We start from the raw sequence: 20,122 nt of genomic DNA on the forward strand, positions 1-20,122 counted from the left end.
GTTTCAGCAGTTTCCAGACTGAGCCTTATTGGATCCTGAATTGGAAAAATTCAGTTTGCTTTTACGTGTAATTGTAATTGGTGATTGGTTAAGGTTATGATCTCAAATGGTTGTCAAAATKTGTTTTGGAAGGCTTCTTGAATGATGTTCCCAAACCTGAACATTTTTTAAAAAGCTGGAAGCAAACCAACTAAAGAAAAGTCCTAACTCCAAAACATTTGTGCATTTGTGCAAGCAATAAAATATGCAGCCAGAATTATGCCCAAAGCAAGTTGATGGGAAAAATGGCTTTTCATGAATACATAAACATTTTAATGTCATTTTAGCTTTACCACACATTTGCAAGAATATAACCATTTCTAAAATATAAAATTTGCAAACATAAATAGGTTATTAAGTCTTGTGTAATGTGAATTCACAGCAATTTTTAGAGGCTAAAAACTTCCTCGATGCATTTTTGAACCAATTGGTGCAAAWAAGCTTAACGCTGTTTAAGCATGTCCCTCCTCAGCCTTATCAAAACGGTGCCAGATGGCGACCCAAGCACAACAGGGTGGGAATGTGTTGGAACAGGAGGAAGGCCAACACATTCTGCCAGAACAAATGAAACATAAGGCCCCTCAGTCCACTCGTCTGACTCCGACGCAGTAAAGTTTTATCAGGGGAAAGTTTAACTCGTCTGCAAGGTTAAAAACATCCTCACTTGACACGCTAAAGATGTGTTTGGACTTCTGTGTCTTTGACCTTTTCGTAGATTAGTAACAATGTTTCGGAGGACGTGAGCCTCCATTTGTCTGTGAAGACTTTTATCCGGGAAAATGTTATTACATGAATGCCATTTTGGTAAAGGCCATGGTCTCTAGACTTGTTTCTCATGAGAAAGAGTGCATTTATAGACGCAAAGGAAAAGCCGTCGGAAGTGGTGACAACTGAGAGCTAAATGTTACATTCAACATAACAAGATCAGCAGGTGAATCACTATTTAATGAACATATTTCATTCATAGGGCATGATTCTACTGATGTAGATGTGTTGCGAACACGGGCAGAACCATGACTTTGACGGGGTTACTTACGCTTGAATAAAAAGGTTCTCCTGAAATGCAGATGACATCTTGTTCTTGAATGGTCAGAATATCTTTGGCCAAGTGTAGTCGAATATTAAATGGCTCCTCATTACCTTCTTGCATCAAATAAATCCCAGTCTTTGTCTGCAAACAGTCAAAGAGATAAAATCATTCATCATTCCCTCCCCGTGACAAAATTAACTGGCCATGAAATGAAATGTCATTGAGAACCATCGTTGCAGGATGAACATGGAAATTAGTTCTGGCTGATGTCTGTTATTTTCCATTTTTTTCCCCAGTGCTTTAATTGTTAATATTAATATCAAAACAAATAGGCAACCGTTTCTATTAGAAATAAAGATAAAAATGGATTTATGACTTCAAATATTGAACTGTATTTAGAGAGTCTCGAAAATGATTTGCTTTCTGTGTGCTTTGTATTATTTCATAGACAAAGGTGCTCTCAGATTGCATCATCTCATTTAGCCTGAGAGAAAGGCTGCGGTCAAATCAGGAAGCTGTGACATGGAAAGACCAAAAGAAAAAAGAAAAATTAACTAAACCCTACGTTTGTTTCTTCCTCGTAACAAGCAAAAGTGAGGACTGTGCGTGTATTTCCAACGGTCCCTTAACAACACGCTAATCTGCATAAATTTGCATTCTGCATCTCCTTTCCTCCTTCAAGGCTAATTGTGATGCCGGTCCCGTCCTTGACTTAAAAAAAAATAGGTCTGAATAAGAGAAGCACCTTCACCTGATGAGACTGCTAATAGAAGAAAGCCACCAGTGTCAGCATCCTTGTCACCCAGCATATGACGCACATGAGCAGATAAGACACGGAGCTTCATTGCTGCTGGAAGTTTAAACTCGGGGAAATAGTCAGTTTGTATCTTTAAGTTGCGACGAGAAGCGCAAGAAACTGAGTCCGTCCACTCCCACCTGCAGCCGTGGTGTTGGAAATTGAATGAGTGAGGCATTAATTCACATTATTTGAAGTAATATGTGTCTGTGCAGGCATCGTTAGTGAAGCGAAATGAGGGCAGTAGTGTCTGTGTATTATTGAGGTCAGGCAGCATCTCACTTGACTAAGTGTCGTCTGACCTGCTGTGCCTCTTATACTGCAAATAATTAGCTTTATCTTCCATCCTATTTTAAGGTGCACCATCACTCCTCTYCTAACTGTCCAATCTGCATCATCATCTTTGCTCCGAGATAGAGTGTATTAAATTTTACTGATGACTTAAGTAGTGAAGCAAGGACATCTTGTTATAAACAGGGAGCATAATGTTAAGAGCTAACAGGGAGGAAAATATGAAAGGTGCAATTAAAAGTTGCTTTCTTTTTGCTATTTTTAACTTCATTAASTAMATAAAATACCTTGCAAAAGTTGTACCCTTCAAACTTTTTCACCTTTTGTTAGAGCACAACTAMAAACCTCACCTCTGTATTTTATTTTATTAGGATTTTATATTGCAGRCCAACACAATGTAGTGCAAAATCATTAAAGGGGATGTTAATAACTGTTCAGAGCTCTGCAGCTGATTCAGTTATCATTGTGCCTCCTGGCTTACCTAACCGTGTTTTAAACTCATCTGACTCYTTATCTTTATCACGACTATTATTTGGTCTTGCTGATATTGTTTCATCAGGTCCATTCGGGGGTATTCAAGTAAAGGGGGCTTTTACTTGAAAAGATAATGAAAAACAAATTATTTCCTTCAATTTCAAATAATATACACAAGACATAAAATTAAAAAAAAGGAACGTTAAAGTCTGAGGTTGTACAAAATGTGAAGGTAAAATTGGTGGTATTAGCACTTTGTAGAAACAGGTTGAAGACTAAACTATTAAAAATTAAATTAAATTAGAGACTCTGCTGTAAGTTTCTTTTTCTTACATTATTTCTAACTTACTTTTAAGACAAATGCCTAGAGCACTTTGCTGAGTTTGTAAGTGAGCTTTCATTTCTTCATGCTTTTCTTGAAAAGAGGTAGATTTTCCTAAAACTTGTTCAAATTGTGGTGAAAAATAGTTCATTAGGCTTTAAGGAGGCATTTTTAAATTTTATTTTGACTTTGGCTTAATTTTTGCTAATTTTCYGACTAGTGTCAGACCATCTTCCATGAAATGCTTTGTGGTTATGGCACCTAATTTAAGAGACTCCTAACTTCCATGTCACTAGCTAAATCTTAAAAAAATAATAATAATAATTCAAATTAAAAATTGCACCCTTAAATAGATTAAAAAAGGTAACGTTGTGCTCAAAAACTTTCTCAAGGAGTGATCAACTAAAATGATRATGAATAACCATGTATCTGTCAAGGTTTGTGTCAGACATTCACTGGAGGTTTTTTTTTTCCCAATTTGTCAAGGGTATGATTTCAAGCACTTTTCATCACATTTCGATATATTTTAATGTTGAGCATTTCTTCATTTGCTCTTCAAACAAAAATAAAATCCAACTGAACGACAGGACTGAACATGAATTTAAAGAAGATTGATATATTTTGTAACTATTTTTAAAAATGAAAAAAATGTCTGGCTTCTTGGTATAAATGTATAATGGCGTGAGAAGTGATTTTAATAATTCCACATGTTTGCAAAAATCATATGTGTGCTTCACACATTCTGAGTTGATTCTTTAAGTTACAAAAAAGTGACACAAGAAAAGAGGTAATGGTAATTTGTGTCAGGATTTGTGTCAGACAGTAGAACAGAGGATGGGTAAACAGCACATAAAAARAAGGTGGAGCAACTGTGTGTTTCTTCTGGTAATGTACTCTGCATACAAATTTAATCAATCATTCAAATTACACAGTTTCTAAAGTTCTCCAAGTTCATCGGCGTGTGTTGCGAGATGGGTTACACCTACGTGAACAGCAGAAAAGAAAGTTACATGACATAGATGTTTAATCCGTTTAGAGATAATGCATTTCAATATCAAAGAGTGGAAAAAAACAGCAGCAGTTTTCCATCAACCCAGAAGTTAGTTAAATGAGGCCCCAAGAGTGAGAATGAGCATGAAGTCATGCTGATTCAGAGTAGTACGGAAGTATTTTTTTGTTCTATAATGATGTGTGCTTCATGATGAAGAAAGTACCACTGGCCTCATTTGAAATAAGCCCCATGGTTGTAGTTTAACCCACAATTTAACAAGTGGACTGAGGACGGATGAAAGTTAACTGAGATCARWTTGGTCAGGTAACATTCGCTGGCAGTCCAGGCTGGTTATTACAAATTATTGCTAAATTTGTAAGTGAGCTCTCCATGCTTTACTACAACTATGGTGTTTTGCACAAGAAAGCACCCACTTTGAACTTGTTTATGTTCTTTTGCATTACAATCCCAGAACTCAATGCATTTTATTGTAATTTATGATCAACACAAAATAGCACATAACTGCTTTCAGGAGGTTGTGTTTTTTAAAATAAAAATCCAGAAATGTGGTGTTTGTTTCTAAGAGAATACTTAGAAAACTGCATGTTGATGACATGACACCTCCAAGTCTTTTCAGGTATGTCTATAACAACTTTTTACATCTACATATTGAACTGGTGACCCAGACCTTTACAAAATATCTCACCACAGTGAAATGGAGGAAAAGAGTCTAGAAGAGTAAATGTTCAAGTCTCGGATGGTTTGTTCACAGTGATGTGTTTTCACAGCACATGCTGTAGGGTTTCTATGTAACTTGGCATATTATTTTGTAAGTTCTCTGTCTGCAGTGTTCCTCACCTTTAACAATATTGCTTTCGTCAAAGCTTTTAAAGCCATTCACAGAACAGCTGTTTGCATTGGAGTAGGAGGTACCAGAACTGTACAAACAGATACAATGTTAGGAGTGATTTCATTTTCTATCAATTTCACCAGTTTGTGTTGGTCTATAACATAAAATCCTGAATAAATCCCATTGAAGTTTGGCATTGTAGAATGACAAAATACAGAAAAGTTTAGGAGCTCAAAATACTTCTGCAAGACRCTGCATAGTTAAGGATTGACTAATGACATCGAAGCAGACTTAAAATATACTGAATGTATAGCTGCAGACATTTTTATTGCAGTGACGGTGGATGCATTCCCTTACCTAAGCTATGAATCCGTCCTGTATATCCTGACTGCTCCTCCATAATCCCTGAATGTTTAAAGCCAAGACAAACTGTGGGTCTTTAAAACGGGTACWTTGATATATTATATTGGGATGTGTAGCTTAAAACGCGGGAGGAAAAGCATTGTTGAACATTGCTCACATCTAATGCAGGCAGTGAAGCTGCAAAGAACTGTCGAGGCTTCTTCTTAGTTTTCCTTTTTTTCTAATATATATTCTCACAGTTACTGATCCAGTATTAAGAATGTGAAGTTTAAAAGCTTTAATTTTTCTCTTTAGTCAGCAGAGGTGGGCTTACACACAGAGAGGCTGCCAACACAACATCAGTCATTTCTCCATCAGAGCAAGCATGACTTACAAGAACCTCTGTCAAAACACAGTTATTAACATGACGCAGACAGATTTGACATGTGTCAGATTAATGTCTATGTCTATAATAAAGTCTGTTATGTGGTTCGCTCTGAAAGCAATTCCTGATTTTTTATTTTTTTGTTAAAACATTTGTAGAGCCACACATTGCCCCCCCTCCCTCCCGCTGACTGTGAGTCAGATCCTCATATGTGATATTACTTTATCGGCATGCGGAACTGGAGCTCGGAGCTTATCGCAAACGGTCACTTGAGACTCATGTGGAGGCGCATTCTAATGTGAGGTACGAGCTAATGCATGTAAAGCTGTCCTTTTGTGATCACATAGGATGTAGAGACATAATAAGATAGAAGTTCATCCTTTTTCAAGGCTAGGGTTTCACGTATCAAGAATAAAAAMTACATTTTTAGGCCAATTATCTTCCCGGTCTTCCTTCAGTTAGTTGAGGTTTGTATGCTAGAGGAAAGATACACATATAACTAAACCTAACATCACACTGGCTTTGTAATTAGGGGACAAGATAAGGTCTCATCTGTCCCAAGTCATCCTGCTATACACATTTTTCTAAATGTACTGTCATGAACAAGGTGGTATTATATACTTTTTAAGCACATAGTGCCATTTTATAGCACAATCAATTAACGGTTACCTTCAGTTGTTATAAATATGCTCTATATATATATCAAAMATAACTAAGAAGAAATTTGACTTTGTAATTTGATGCCTTGAATCTGGCCTCTGTCTCTTTAAGAAGCGCCTCAGTTCTCAGGATTGTTGGACTGAGAAGAACTTTGTATAGTAAGCTCAGCAGACTCGCAGTTCCACCAGGCGTTTGCTAATTGCTACTCATGCTAATCTTAAGGAGTTGAGGGAATAACATTATAACATGATGGAAAGGTCAAAAAAGTTCATTTTACGTAATGTCTATAGGTTGATTCACTCCGCTTCCATTTCTAAGAGAATGATAAACTATCTTCAGTATTTTCACTTGTTTACAACACTTCTCAGTGGCCTCAACTTGCTTTGAAATTATTTTAGAGAACCTCACTATCCATTGCTTGTTATTAGCAGCACCTGGATACAACATTGTTTTATTTATTGTGTTCAGATATATGCACCCTCTAACGGAAAGAAGATGCTTCATCAGACATCTTTTTTTTAACCACTACTACATATTAATAGCAGATATAAAGATGCGGCKTCTGTACATCCATCATCACCATCTTCTAAGAGGCTAACGTAGCGAATAAGAGGCAAAACCGTGAGAAAAAATGTTTCTCCTGCAGTCCTACTCTCTAGCTTTATGCTGGGAGGCTTAATGTTGTGTTCCAATGCTTGAAAATGCTTGGCCACTTTCTTTAATTACGGTCAATTGTCAGACTGATTAAATCCTACCAACCTCTTCATTTGAAGTCTTGAAATCCATGTGCTACAATGCAGTGAGAGATTCTGGAATGGAGAAAAAAAGCAAAATTAATTTAGGTCTGCAGGGACAAATGCTTAATGATAGGATGGAGTCATGCAGCAAAACCACACGGCGGAGTTTAAATCAGCATTGTTAGCAGGTTGCCCATACCCGTTATGCTCCACTATTTCTCATATGGAGCTTAGACAAAAGAGGGAAAGAGATTTTTCTATTTAAATGTGCTTCTTCTAAACTTGACTGAACAAGGAACCCCAATGGTGCAATTTTCTGCAGAAAACTGGAGACCATTAAGCATTAATGAATAATTTATTAGCAAAGGTGAGAGCCAAGGTATCCTAATAAATGTTTCAATATTGAATCCAGCCTCCCAGAAATGAACTGTGTTACTGTGTCTGATGGCTTGTCGCAGAGATGAGAAAACCAAGCCACAGTGGAATGTGCTGTATTATATTGCAAATAAAAACCTAAAGATCCTTAATACTAAACGGTCTATACTTTTACAGTTTTGCGCTCATGATATCAAATCACTTTGACGGCTGTCTTGAAGAAGCTTAATCTGCACCGCATCAGTTTTAATGAGACATGGCGGTCACTTGGATACAGAAAACAAGTGCAGGAAAAAGAAAATCAGCTCGCACTCAAGTTAAAGAACCAATGCAGCAGAGAGAGACTGAGACTTACCTCATCAGAAAGGCCTCCAGCTCTTTGAGTGTTGAGGTCTAGCCATCGAGCAGCGAGCTGATCCCTGATCTAAGCCGTAGCAGGGGGCCTCTCAGGATCATGGCTGTCAGATTTGGGCGGCAGGAGAGCAACACTGTCACTTCTCCTGGCTGGCTGGCTGTGTGTATGTGTAAGCAGCGTTATTCCCAGTAGAGCCAATGCTGGAGAGCAGATTSAGGTTATCGTTTGGAGGATGGAATCTCTTCTAAAGGTCCCTGAACTGTGGCTGCGCTGTAGTATCAGGGAGGATGGGGCTAAGAYAACATTCTGCTCTTCCACAGAAGTGAAATCTGGAGAGAAAAAAAAGGATGAATTAGTGAATGTTGTTGATTGCATGCTTTTGACTTTGAATGAAAATATATCATTTACATTAGCAAGCAATACAGAGATGAGAGTTGTTATTGTAAAGCCAGCATGTACGTGTGGAATGTAGAATCTGAGGCAGCTCTGGGATTAAACTGGGAAATAGAAATGACACAAACTCAAGATATGAATGATTCTGATGATGGATCTGCTCAAACACTTCATACACAAACCTGTAGATTAACATGCAAGAGAGCAAAAAGAATTTTAATTAACTCACATTCTTCTATTTTCTTGGATTTTGCAAATACCAAGCATAAATGATTTTATTTTTCATGACAGTTATCAAATTCCAAAAGCATAYCCTTGAAAATCCTGTCTCATTAGTATCCATTGTTTACTCAATGCCACATTAGTGTTGAGCAGCAGTGCTACTACTATCATCATTGTCCCATCTAAATCACTAGTGCAAACAAGCGATTTCTCTGGACAAAGTACATTTTATTCAAATACATGTTTAAAACATTTTTTACTATATGTACTTACACAACTTCTTGGTAATTAGCTGTACTATTTTGAGGACACTATTAATTGAAAAACAAAAGTTTAGGTTTTCTTTATTTACTTAATGTATTCTTTTCACAGTACATTTTGCTATTTATGTCAAATTTGAACAATGTCTGGTGCAATGACAAGTCGAGAACATATGACAACTATAATCTGAAATATTATGAAACAAATCTATTCAAATAATTAGAAAATTGCTTTATATATGTTTGCAAAGTTGTCTATATTCTCATCTAGACTTAACTGAGCTTCCAATTTTCCTCAAATGAACAAAGACAAAAAAGCACTTTGCTTTGATGTCAATAATGTAGCTCCAGTCATGAGCTCTTTCTTAGAGATTCACAGTGAAAATAAAGAATGATTATTGTAAAAACTGTATTTACACAAGTTTAGATATATTTTTATTTCAAAMAGCATAAAATAGGATGCCCAGAGGCTCTGTTCTCCCATCCGTACTGACTAACATGCTTCCCTTTGGCCATGTTTTTGGGAAACAGTGCATTCTTGGATCTATTTTTAATAAAATATAGCAACTCGGTTTCTCTTTAACAATTGCTTGTTGGTTTTCTTTGGTTCTAGGACTCTTTGCAAAACATTTACTTTGGATCAAGGTACTCTGAAGCCTTTTGTGAAATAGCATATCAAGGATTTGAATGTGATATTTGACAGTGATTTTAACTTTGAGAAATTACATTTCTCAAATTAGGTTTTTATCTAAATGCAATTATTTTAGTAATGTTAAGTTATTTTTTCATTACTTCCAAAATACAGCAATTCTTTCAATTTTGATAACCCAGGTCTTCTTAGCACTGGGTAACATAAGGATTAGCTACCTATCAGTTTTAGGATTAGGCACATAATTTTTGTTACTGAACTACAAATCTTGTCTCAATATAAATCTCTTACCTGTATCTTAGGATCCCGACACACAAACAGAAAAGGCAATATTTTTTGTACTTGTTGACTTGTTATATTTAACTATTGTTATTAACCACATAAAGAATGCACAACTTAAAGAAGTTTTCATACAGTGTCCTACATTTTTAGCGTGACAGTACTAAACTAAATTTAGTTTTACTGCTCCCGTAGGGAAATTTGTTGAAGCCTTTGCATCACACMAAATGTATAGCAGACAAACATTTTTGTTTAATCATAACAATAACAACAGTTTGAGATCATCTCAACTCACATCAGTCCATACACTAAGGCATCTCTTTTACACAGCCCTGAGCTTTTCCAGTCCTTCAACCTTAACCAGTGTTTCTTAACAAGCTGATGGAAAGAGAAAAATATGAGTTTGCATACTAGATGCATTTGCAGCAGATGATTATCTACCAGAGTGCATGGGGTGATATTCTGTATATAGAAGATTAGATATGTCATTCAGTGTCCTTTTGTGCTTGCCTAAAGGACAGAATGCTCATAAATCCTCTGGAGGGAGTGGTATCCCTTTATCTCCATCTCTCAAGTATGTTGAGTGATGTTATCTTTTCTCAATAGAAAAATAACAGACAGATTTCTTCTTAAATAAAATAGCATGAGAGTTTCTATATAAGGATAGTTTGTCCACATGTCCATAAAGAGACATTGTAAGATTGTGAAGGACAAGTCTTCATATTCCACATTCCAATAAAATATTTGACCAATCCAATGGAGTCTCACTGCAAAAGATGCTCACACCTAATTGAGAGGACAGTAGTGAAGATGCTAATGCACAGAGAGCGTGTCRGGAGCATCGTGACAGCAGAAGAGAAACAGAGGACATTTTGCACTTTAGGTCAAGACTTMATTGGGTCATGTTTTATCTATTTTGCCAACAATATAGACAAATAATATAATGTATTTACTTTCCTYTCATGAAAATGCAGAAAAATCTGCAGGAAAAATCTGCAGGTTTTAGTTTTTTAATTAAAATACACGCTGCTTTATTTTTTTTTTTTTTTTTGTTAAAATAACATTACATGTTATAGACACCTAAATGACAAAAACAATTAAGATTTTACTCCCTTACATTTGCTCATTGCAAATGTATTCATACTAGTGAAACCTCCCCAATTTTATATGTAATCACAAACTTCAAAGTAAAATATGTCTTTGKGATTTCATATGGTAGACCAACTTAAAATAACACTTGTCCGTGAAGTGTGATAATAACGCTGCATGGTTTCCAATTTTTTACACAAATAATGCTGTGCATTTATATTCATTGTCCCAAGACAATGGTCACTAGAAATGTGGGAGTGGATAAGAGAAAGGTTGAGCAAATTAKTTWAAAMYTTTTGGGATACATACTGCATGCCAGWCATGTAGGACAAAAAACTGACAGTAAATCTACCATAACAGACCAGACCCACCCTGGAACATGGTGGCAGTGGCATCATGCTGTGTTGATGTGTGTGTTTCAACAGRATGACAAYCCTAAACACACACAGCCAGATACAATGGAGTGGTCTACATCCAAGCTTAAAACAATGCTTTAAAGTGATCCAGTAAAAGTTCACACCTAAATATGAAGGAGCAATTAGAAAAAGATAAAATTAMATTTTGTATTTGTAACATCATCAAATGCGTAAAAGTTTAAAGGCTTTTGCAAAGACACTGTAAAACAAAATATTTGTTTCATCGATCTGTTGCAGTTGCAGGATTTTTTTTTTTCCAAGTGCTCTCTTATAAAACAACTGCGTGATTGACAAGACAGGAGCCAGAGTAAATGTTAAGACATGCTTTAAAATTGAATGTCTACAAATGGTCAGCTGAAAGACATGTCTGCAGCTAGAAGCAGAGCACTTTCTCTTAACAGGTCCTCCTGTGCAACCTGCAAGACAGCAGCACTTCCCTTTGTCCTCTGAGAATCCAAAGATTAAACTATGAACCTTTTGTGTCATTTCAGCAGAGTCAGCRTTGCTCCTTTTATAATAACGGCATCAGGTATTTTCTGTCCTATCAGTTTGCTAAGCACTGTGTTTCTAACAATGCTCTTCCTTTTGACAAGAAAAGGAAGCAAGCACGCAGGAAGGAACAGGGCAAAATCGCTYGGATGATGTGGCGATTGCAACATGACATCTCCATCTTTGAGAGCTGAGGACAGCTGCAGGCCATGCAGGATGACAAATGGCCCTTGAAGCTTGTAGGTGAAGCAGCTGTCCTCATTGAACTCCACTAAATTCAGTTTTACTCTTCAAATACTGCGATGGGTTTTATTCAGTCTCCTGTACACTCGTGTCATTTGACCCAGAACAGAAAGTTCCTGAGACTTTTTTTCTTCTGAGAGATGATGATAGGCATAATGTTTTTTTTTTTATTAAAAAATTGCAGCATCAAGAGATCATGAGCAACAGCAAAAACACGGCACATAGAACATTTCCCATTTCTGTCCCTGATGGAAAATTACATTTCTTCTGCAAAGAGTATCTTTTGAAGATCAAAATCCCATCTTAAACAGAACATTTCTTTCCAAAATGAATCAATGTAATTTGAAAAATGTGATCAGTGATTGGAGTTTTAACTCATAAGATTGCTTTCTAMTAATTAATCTCCAMGCTGCAAAGAAAACATATCTACAATTGTATCTTTCCAACATTGATAATGTGTTGATCAGCCTCACATTTTAATGCTAAGCATGCAATTTATGGGACAGCAGAAAACAGTGTGTTTACTGGTAGCCAGCAGGTGCAAGATACATATAGATCTAACTTAAATCACAGCAGCCTACATGTGGTTACTTGGAGCAGGGTAGAGCTTAATATAGCCTTTCTGTCATATGAAATGAATGTTTTTTGTAAAAACAGGAATAAGAAACAGGACCTAATTTTACACAAAGCACCAAACAAAAACAATCTATCATGTTGAAGAAACTACATTTCAGGTAGATATTTTTTTCTCATGCATAGTCCACTCTAAATACAAACAAATCCTCTATTTTACCTAGTAATATATCAACATATCAMTAAGAGTATTTTTATCATTTCATATTGTATCTGAGATTTACCAAYACTTTGTATTTCTCCAAGTGGAGAAATATTTATAACAATCAAAGATGAATCTCAAGGATTATAAAAAAAAATTGTGATTGTTTTATAAAAGGACAGATGTTTTGATCCATAAGTGAAGCTGATGTTTTAATCCCTTCATTTTCTCTTGTGTATAAAACTATTACATCTATAATGCAAAGTTTCCACAAATAAGCCTGAATGTATTACAGTTGTAAGAAATGAAACTGGGATGAGCAGGTCTGATTGCAATAATATGTAATAATATATTATTGCAATAATATGTAATAATATATTACTAACTCAGAATTTTTATGTTTTAAAAATCCTTAAGCTACTTGTCAAAAGCTTCACTGACGTAATTAAGACTTATAAATGTTTCTGTTGCACATTTATCATTGTGTTTTCCCTTTGACACAATGAAACCATGGCCACTGACACCGCTACCTTTCTAACTGACAAGTTATCAGCTTTACTCTTACATGTGTGAAATGACCTGGATCTGATGCTTCTATAGAGCAAAAGTTATTTTCTGAAAAGATTGCAAAGAGCCTTCTTCTGTCCTCCTGTCTGCTTGGTTTTAATAGAGACCATCAATCAAATTACCCAGAACAAATACAAGTCAATAATCCAGTTTTCTTTTCTTTTAAAAGGGAATTGGAAGCATTGTTCTTTTGATTTAGAAGATCTTTATATTTTGTAGAAGAAAATATCTTCACTGCAGCAGGTCTACAGAGGAAAAGTTTGACCAGTTTTATTTGTTCTCTTTATGGCAATAAAAAAACTTTTTATAACCATCCAACAGAGAGCTGCAGAAATCCTTTACTGCGTAAAAGTAATTATATGAAGTGAAGGAAGAACAGTCTAAAGCCTCGAACATGTTACGTCACATGTTGCTCGTACAGCCTCTTATTGTCACTCACTTCTAAATAAAAAGTGAAACTTTGTTTTGAAAAAGCAGCTCTGACTATCACGCGAAAAACACATTTCAAGTTATAAGATCATAACATTTTTGACACTAATTCCATAAACTGCTCCATAATTTTAATCATYTGCAATTCATTCTTGATGGCTATGGCATTCAATAAAAATTAAGTGGAAAGCTAAAACTGCACATCACACTGAACACACTGCAGTGTTATCCTCTGGGGATATTCTTCTTGAGACAAAATAACTGGTCAGTTATTGATGTTGTATATCATTTTCCCTTCATAATTTGGTTTCCCAAATGTCCTTTAGAAATATTCATTCAATGCTTTGTTCCAAACAAAAACATGTTCACAATCGAAACAAGCTATTTTGGAAAGGTTTGTGTGCAAAAACGGGTTTGGACTCCAGTTTTACACTGTTCAGTCATTATGTAATAATATCTAAACTGTAGAGGAAATGAGGTTTTAGTGGAAACATCTGCGTATAAAATGATGTGTGATGCTTCCTCTTCCCCTGACATATTAATAAGGCCAAAATGTCCCTCTGACTTTTTMTCCWGCAGCGAGCAGGCTCATACCAGGAGGCTGTAGTCTGAAACATTTGCGTAAGAACATCTTGTATTCATCAGGGGCCGTTTTGTGAGCCGCCAAGAGGTGCAACTCCTTAGCCCCCCCCCCCTCATCCTCGTTCAGATTATGTTCAAGATCGATTACTGAGAAATGTTCTGAGTGTCTCATCACGCTTTCAATTCTTTTCCCGCATTTGTCAAAAAAATAAGACTTTCATTACCTTTTAAGTCAATACCTGCAGCTCCGGGCACAGCGAGCGGTGCTCTCTATGCCAAATGTGCATGAATGATAGACAGAGAGGTAAATTAATGATGGACACATTTATAGACTGAAATCCTGACCTTGCTGACTATGATGTATGTCCATTGGCTGCAGAGAACCTCTAGATAACAGGTGGGTGCTGGTTTATATAATTTCACACACTATTAAAGGACAAAATATCAGAGTAGAAACAGATAAACACCAGATATACCCGATGATACACAATAGGGAAATTGCCTCTTTAGGTGTCCTCTAACCTGATTGCTAGCCTTTTTTTTTAAATAAATGATGCATTAGCAGAGGAAAGGACACATCAGACCGTGTAGATACAGTTTTTGTGCCACTCTGAATTTAATTACTATATCATTCTGCTTAAGCATAAAGGTTCTGAATATATTAAGCATGTAGTTACTTTTGGTGTTTAAACCAATGAGCTCTACACTGCCTTACAGGAAAAGACTTTTGGATCTGGAAATGGCTCCATGCTAAGTGATGAGTACATGAAAGGATTTAAAAGCTCAGCTCTTTCCTGAAGGCTTGCTCGCTGAAATGATGCACATTTTAGGAACACATGTGCTGACTGAATGAATACAAAGTAAGAAATATATCCCCCTATCTCTCTCTGTTCCCTCTCTCTTCTGCTCGGGCTAATTATTTTCAAATTCAAACTGTGTTGGGTAAAACAAATTAGTTTCCCGGAGAAGAACACTCATTTACATCATAAACCATGAAAAATAAAGATCTAATTGGAGTTCAAGGCAACATTGTGAAATTTCTCAGATTGATTTCCTGGTTGTACTTCATTTTAAAATGGATCTTAATGCCACAATTACATACTGTGTAAAAATGTGGAGTCATACCACTTCATCGTCTTAAGTATTTCCACAACTTTGCCTGGTTGAGCATGACTCCTTGAGCATGACAACAAGCTTAAGGAGTAAGACTATTTTTGCAACACTGTAAACTCTACCAATAAAACCAAAGTTATAGGACAGGGAATAGATGTAAAGTAGTTTTTCCATAATAGCTGATGATTTTCATGGACTTCCAGTATTCATTCCCAACCAAGTTCATCTATAACAAAAATTATGCATCTATACACGGATATTTACAGAATGAGACGAGGCAGAGTGTAATGACATGTAAAGGTGAAAAATGATCTGATTAAATCCTGTATTTTGTGAAACACAGATGATCTACAGAAACAAATTTGATAATTACTTTGATTAGAAAATACATTTTCTATCAAAGAGGTCATTTTCTGTCTGAGTTTTTCTGTTAGAATAAAACCCTTTTGTGTTGTAACACATTGAAAAATGTCACATACACAGAGAAGTGTGTTTAGAGTGATAAAAGTAGGTAGCCTATTGAGAGTCTGAGAGGAGGGCGGCTTTCTTGCTTTACATTTTCTTTGAGTCTTTAAATTTTAGCGAATAAATGTTGAATATCATCCTGTATATAGCAATTGATACATTCCTCAGCATTTTGACATTCTTATAAAATGCCATTGCTCAACAGCTAAAATGACTTTTATGATCTGAAATGCATGCCTCATATTCAGAATTAGTGAATGTACAATTTTTTTTTTTTTACTTTCCTATGTGCAGTCGGCTCAGCTGTACATCTGCTTTTAGTCATGATTCACAGTTTTAAAAAAAAACATCACCATACATTACCCCAGGTAGGACATTATTTGTCAGACTGTGATGTACTTTGTTGTCTGTGGACAAATTAATGCACTATAATCTCAGACAAAGCTGTACACAGAGTTTTATAAATCAAGAGAAAGAGMCTGAGAGGCTGAAGACAAAACATTAGTCTTGTGATTTTGCGCTTTTCTTTCAGTAGTGGTGTCCACAAGGCTATCGAACAACGGTTGGATGTGCTTGGTCAAAATCACTGCCTCTCATTGTTCAAGGTCAGAAACAGCTCTATAGTTGCACAAGCACTGACAGACATTTTCAAATGGCTACAATATGTTTGTTGTTTTTATAATTGTATCGGACAGGGCTCCTGGTCAAGTTACCAATATATAATCCCTTCTTATTTAATTTCTTACCACTAAGCAAACCTGTTTATTTTTATGTACTCAAGCCATTTAGTGTTAATTTCTCTTGTTAGGTGAATACATGATTTGTGGAGATAATATTACTAGAAATGGTCAAACCTTCAGGATTTTTACACAATGCCAATTAACAAATGTAATCTCAGAACACTTTTAATGTTACTTGGACTGAATTTATCTCATGCTTTTTGAGTTTAATAACCACCCACAGTGAATTTATACTGCAGTCTCCATCACCCTGCCACGCGCTCAGTGATCACCCAACCATATACCAATATGCAGATCTGTAGGCAACTGAGGATAAGTGCCTTGCCTAAGGACAAGTGAATGTGCTGGGGAAGGGTGGAATCGAAACCCAAAACTTTCCAATTGCAAAACGACTATTCTACAATGTACAAAACAAATAGATTTAGTTTGTATAGTTAAAATTATAATCACTATAATTTAACATCACAGTTTTACAGCTTCACTTTTTTTTAAATGCCCGTACACACAAGACAATATCGACTTGTAAAGAAATAATTAACAATCTAGAAAACAAGTTCTTTATTTGAACCAGATTAGAACAAAGCAGGTGACTTGCTGAAAAAGTGTTTCAAGCGCTTCAATGAGCTGAAATTTAAACTTAAAAATGTCTCAAGACAAAACTGAATGGAATGATAAATWAAAAGAAAATCTAAATTACATGTGCAAATGTTTTACATTCAAGYCACTTTTCTCCAGAGTCATTTTGAACTTAAAATTAGTGAATGGATGTTCTGCTGCAATACTGTAGGCAACAATAAACTTGATCGTCTGCCTGGCTTGTTGATCTGTTTGCTGCTGTCTGCCGCTGAAAGGCATCGTGGAGAGGGGACACTTGGGCAGTGCATTTACCAGGGCATGTCATTTTTATAGATGCATTGTGCTTTTTCAGCGCTTCAATTCAAAATGTAGAACCACGGGGGGTGTTTATGAGAGGTTCATTTACATACACTTTGAGATGTGAACCCAGACATTGGGCTGAGCACCAGAATGAGAAAAAGGAGAGTCAGAKTGGAGCATGTGTCAGCACAGCAACAGGGCTGAACACAAGCACAAAGAAGGCGGAGCAAGAGTTTGTCAGAGTGTATTGCRTGCCAGAAGTGTTGAGAGAGCAAAATATTTCTACATGATAAAAATATTGTTTGATCACATAGATATATGCGCTCACAGCAGTCTCGTTAGATGTTCACATTGGGGCACAAATATAACGCCATAATTATGGAACTGCACTTCCAGGTCCATAATTGGAGAAGTAGATAGTTACTTACTTCTCTGAGTAAGTAACCATCTTGCTCAGAGAAGTGTGGACCTAAAACACCCACATCTCCCACAGATGTGATGCCCATTGCTTCACATAACCTGGAAGGTTGATGGCTTCATGTCGGAGCGTCGGTAATGATGCTTGGAATGTTCACCCTTCAGCATTTCTATTCTCTCTCCTCGTCCACACTCCACCCACTCTGATTATCAGACTGCCCTAGCCTACTCACCTTTATATCTGACTACAAGACACAATGTACACACATAAATAAATAACTGGACCACGGCCAGTTTGAGGAAGGGTCTTGCCCACTGGGAGACTTTCAATGTCAGAGTCTTTCATTTAATTTTCTCAAATGACTGGGCCAATGTGACCTGAGATTTTTTGTAATTGCACCAGTGTGAATTAAGTTGCATGTGTGACCAAATTGGTCTAACTCTAGAACCTTGGCCTTGATCAAACCAAAGTAACATTATGTTACTCGAATACATTATTAGCTTGAGTAATCCTTCCAGTAGACAAGTAGATTATAAAAAATTACTTAAAATGTCAAAACCAGTACAAAATATTCCCAAGGCGTGGATGAACTGATGTAAAAGTTATGGGTACAAACCACTAAAACCAGATGCCATTCCAAAGGTTTAAAGTGCTTTTACTGAGATGCCATACAAAACCCAGGAGCTGCCAGAGTTTTCTCTGGTTGTGTTGAGCTTAAAGTAACACAGTGTCTTCTCTTCTTTTTGTGGCACACTGCTAGACAGCTGGCTGAAAAAAGACTATTAAAATGTTCCAATCTTTAAGACAAATTCCACTCTTTGCAAATATTATCAGCTACAAAAAGACACACTTAGCCCCACACTACAAACTTTATTTTCACTGTAAAATCTTGAAGACAACAGCTAAGCTTCATAGGTATACTATATTTCAATTGTTGCTTAAAGTAAAAGCAGTTAGATCCTGATTTTGCTTGAAGTCAAAACCATGGTATTATTATTACTAAGGGTGTAAGAATTTAATACTGGACCATGCTTAATTACTGTCACTGATGAGCTGCTCCAGCTCCACATAAACTTCTGTTGCAGACAGCTCCACAGCTGTTCGAGAAAGCTATCAGTGCCATTTTGTGCATTATCCCTGACAAAAAAAAAGTAAATCTGGAATGAGTTGAACACTGCTTGGGGCTATTTTAGTCTTCCATCTACTGATTAAATGGATTGCAAATATTAAATGGAAACACAGTAATGCAAATTACAGCATGAGCCATCAAGGCTGAGCTGCTCCCATATCGTGGCTTCAGAGCAGCAGTGCTTAATGAACAAGCAGACTCTTAACACATTAATCAAATATGACCTAAAATTGTCCAATGTGGGCTACTTCCCAGTTCCAAAGTGTACAGAAAACACCGTCCGCCCACAACAGAAGCCCTCCTCTGGAGGTGCAGATGTTATCCGACTGGGTTTTGTCATGTATATGTTAAGTGATCATTTATCATTATGGATAATCTAACCCCTTATTGGTTTTCTCAGGGCAGTCATCACCACGCGTGTGTAGCTTTAAGTGAGTGGGTCTGTGTTGCAGTCCCGGATCCTCTAAATCAGATAGGCTGGTATATGAGGTGCATATAAATGAGACTTGTSCCGTCCCCTTCATGAAGAGTTGGGTGTGCATTCGCTTCATTAGCCATCAGTCTCTGTTAAGACAGAGTAATGGTTTTCTTGTGGCATGACAGTGATGCCATGGCACAGACCGTCAGTATATTTTCCCCACAGAGTCTTCTTTCTGGGAGAAATACCCACAGTTTATTTTTATTGGTGCCGCTCATATATCACTCTGCAATAAAGCCGCATTGCTCCTCCTCCTCTTCCTCCACGAGCTTAACATCTGGAGCAGCTTGTATGGATGACTGACCAAACATTTGCTATAAAAACCCCTCAGAAACATCAGGTAGGATACTTCTTCTTCCCTGCTGCTGAGCTCCAGGGCTCTGATGTAATGAAGATGTCTAGGATTGCTGTTGTGGACGGTTTAGGTTGAACAATCGCTTGGGGAAATCCAACAAAATGTATTGTACACATGCACAAATACTGGCTTTGTTTGTTGCTTACACTTCATGTTAATTTCCTGTTTCCTATGTGCAAATATGACGAGTGATTTAAAAAGTTTGAATTTTCAAATTCAAATCGGTCTCATGGATTATCACTAAAGTTTATTCATCTAAAAATAAATTGTTGCTCTTTCCAAGAAGCTACAATCTGCACTGATAATGGAAGAATAGCAGTTTGTTTGTTTTTTTTTAAATAAATATTTCCTTTTTTTAAAAAAACATAGAAAAACTAATAGTTTACTAAGGTTTATAGATGTCCACTGTCTAAGGATAGATACTAATTTATCACTGACAGCTTTATTTAAAATATCCCACCCCTTTTTTCCGCTTATATCTAAAATAATAAAAAAATTCTATTAATAT

At 36.4% G+C, this 20,122-nt stretch overlaps 1 protein-coding gene across 2 annotated transcripts in view; it reads right to left on the bottom strand.

Annotated features, from left to right (window-relative positions):
• Positions 1 to 20,122, bottom strand: part of sntg1 (syntrophin, gamma 1) — a 61,824-nt gene that overhangs the window by 37,099 nt on the left and 4,603 nt on the right. For both annotated transcript variants that reach the window (XM_008434259.2, XM_008434261.2), the window contains exons 2-4: positions 7,648 to 7,976; positions 6,940 to 6,989; positions 1,076 to 1,210 (exon numbers count right to left, since the gene is read on the bottom strand). In XM_008434259.2, coding sequence (XP_008432481.1) covers positions 1,076 to 1,210; positions 6,940 to 6,966 — 162 coding nt within the window. In that variant the 5' untranslated portion in view covers positions 6,967 to 6,989; positions 7,648 to 7,976. The remainder of the gene's footprint in view (positions 1 to 1,075; positions 1,211 to 6,939; positions 6,990 to 7,647; positions 7,977 to 20,122) is intronic.

The sequence above is a fragment of the Poecilia reticulata genome, linkage group LG17 (assembly GCF_000633615.1).
Source record: "Poecilia reticulata strain Guanapo linkage group LG17, Guppy_female_1.0+MT, whole genome shotgun sequence".
NCBI lineage: Eukaryota > Metazoa > Chordata > Actinopteri > Cyprinodontiformes > Poeciliidae > Poecilia > Poecilia reticulata.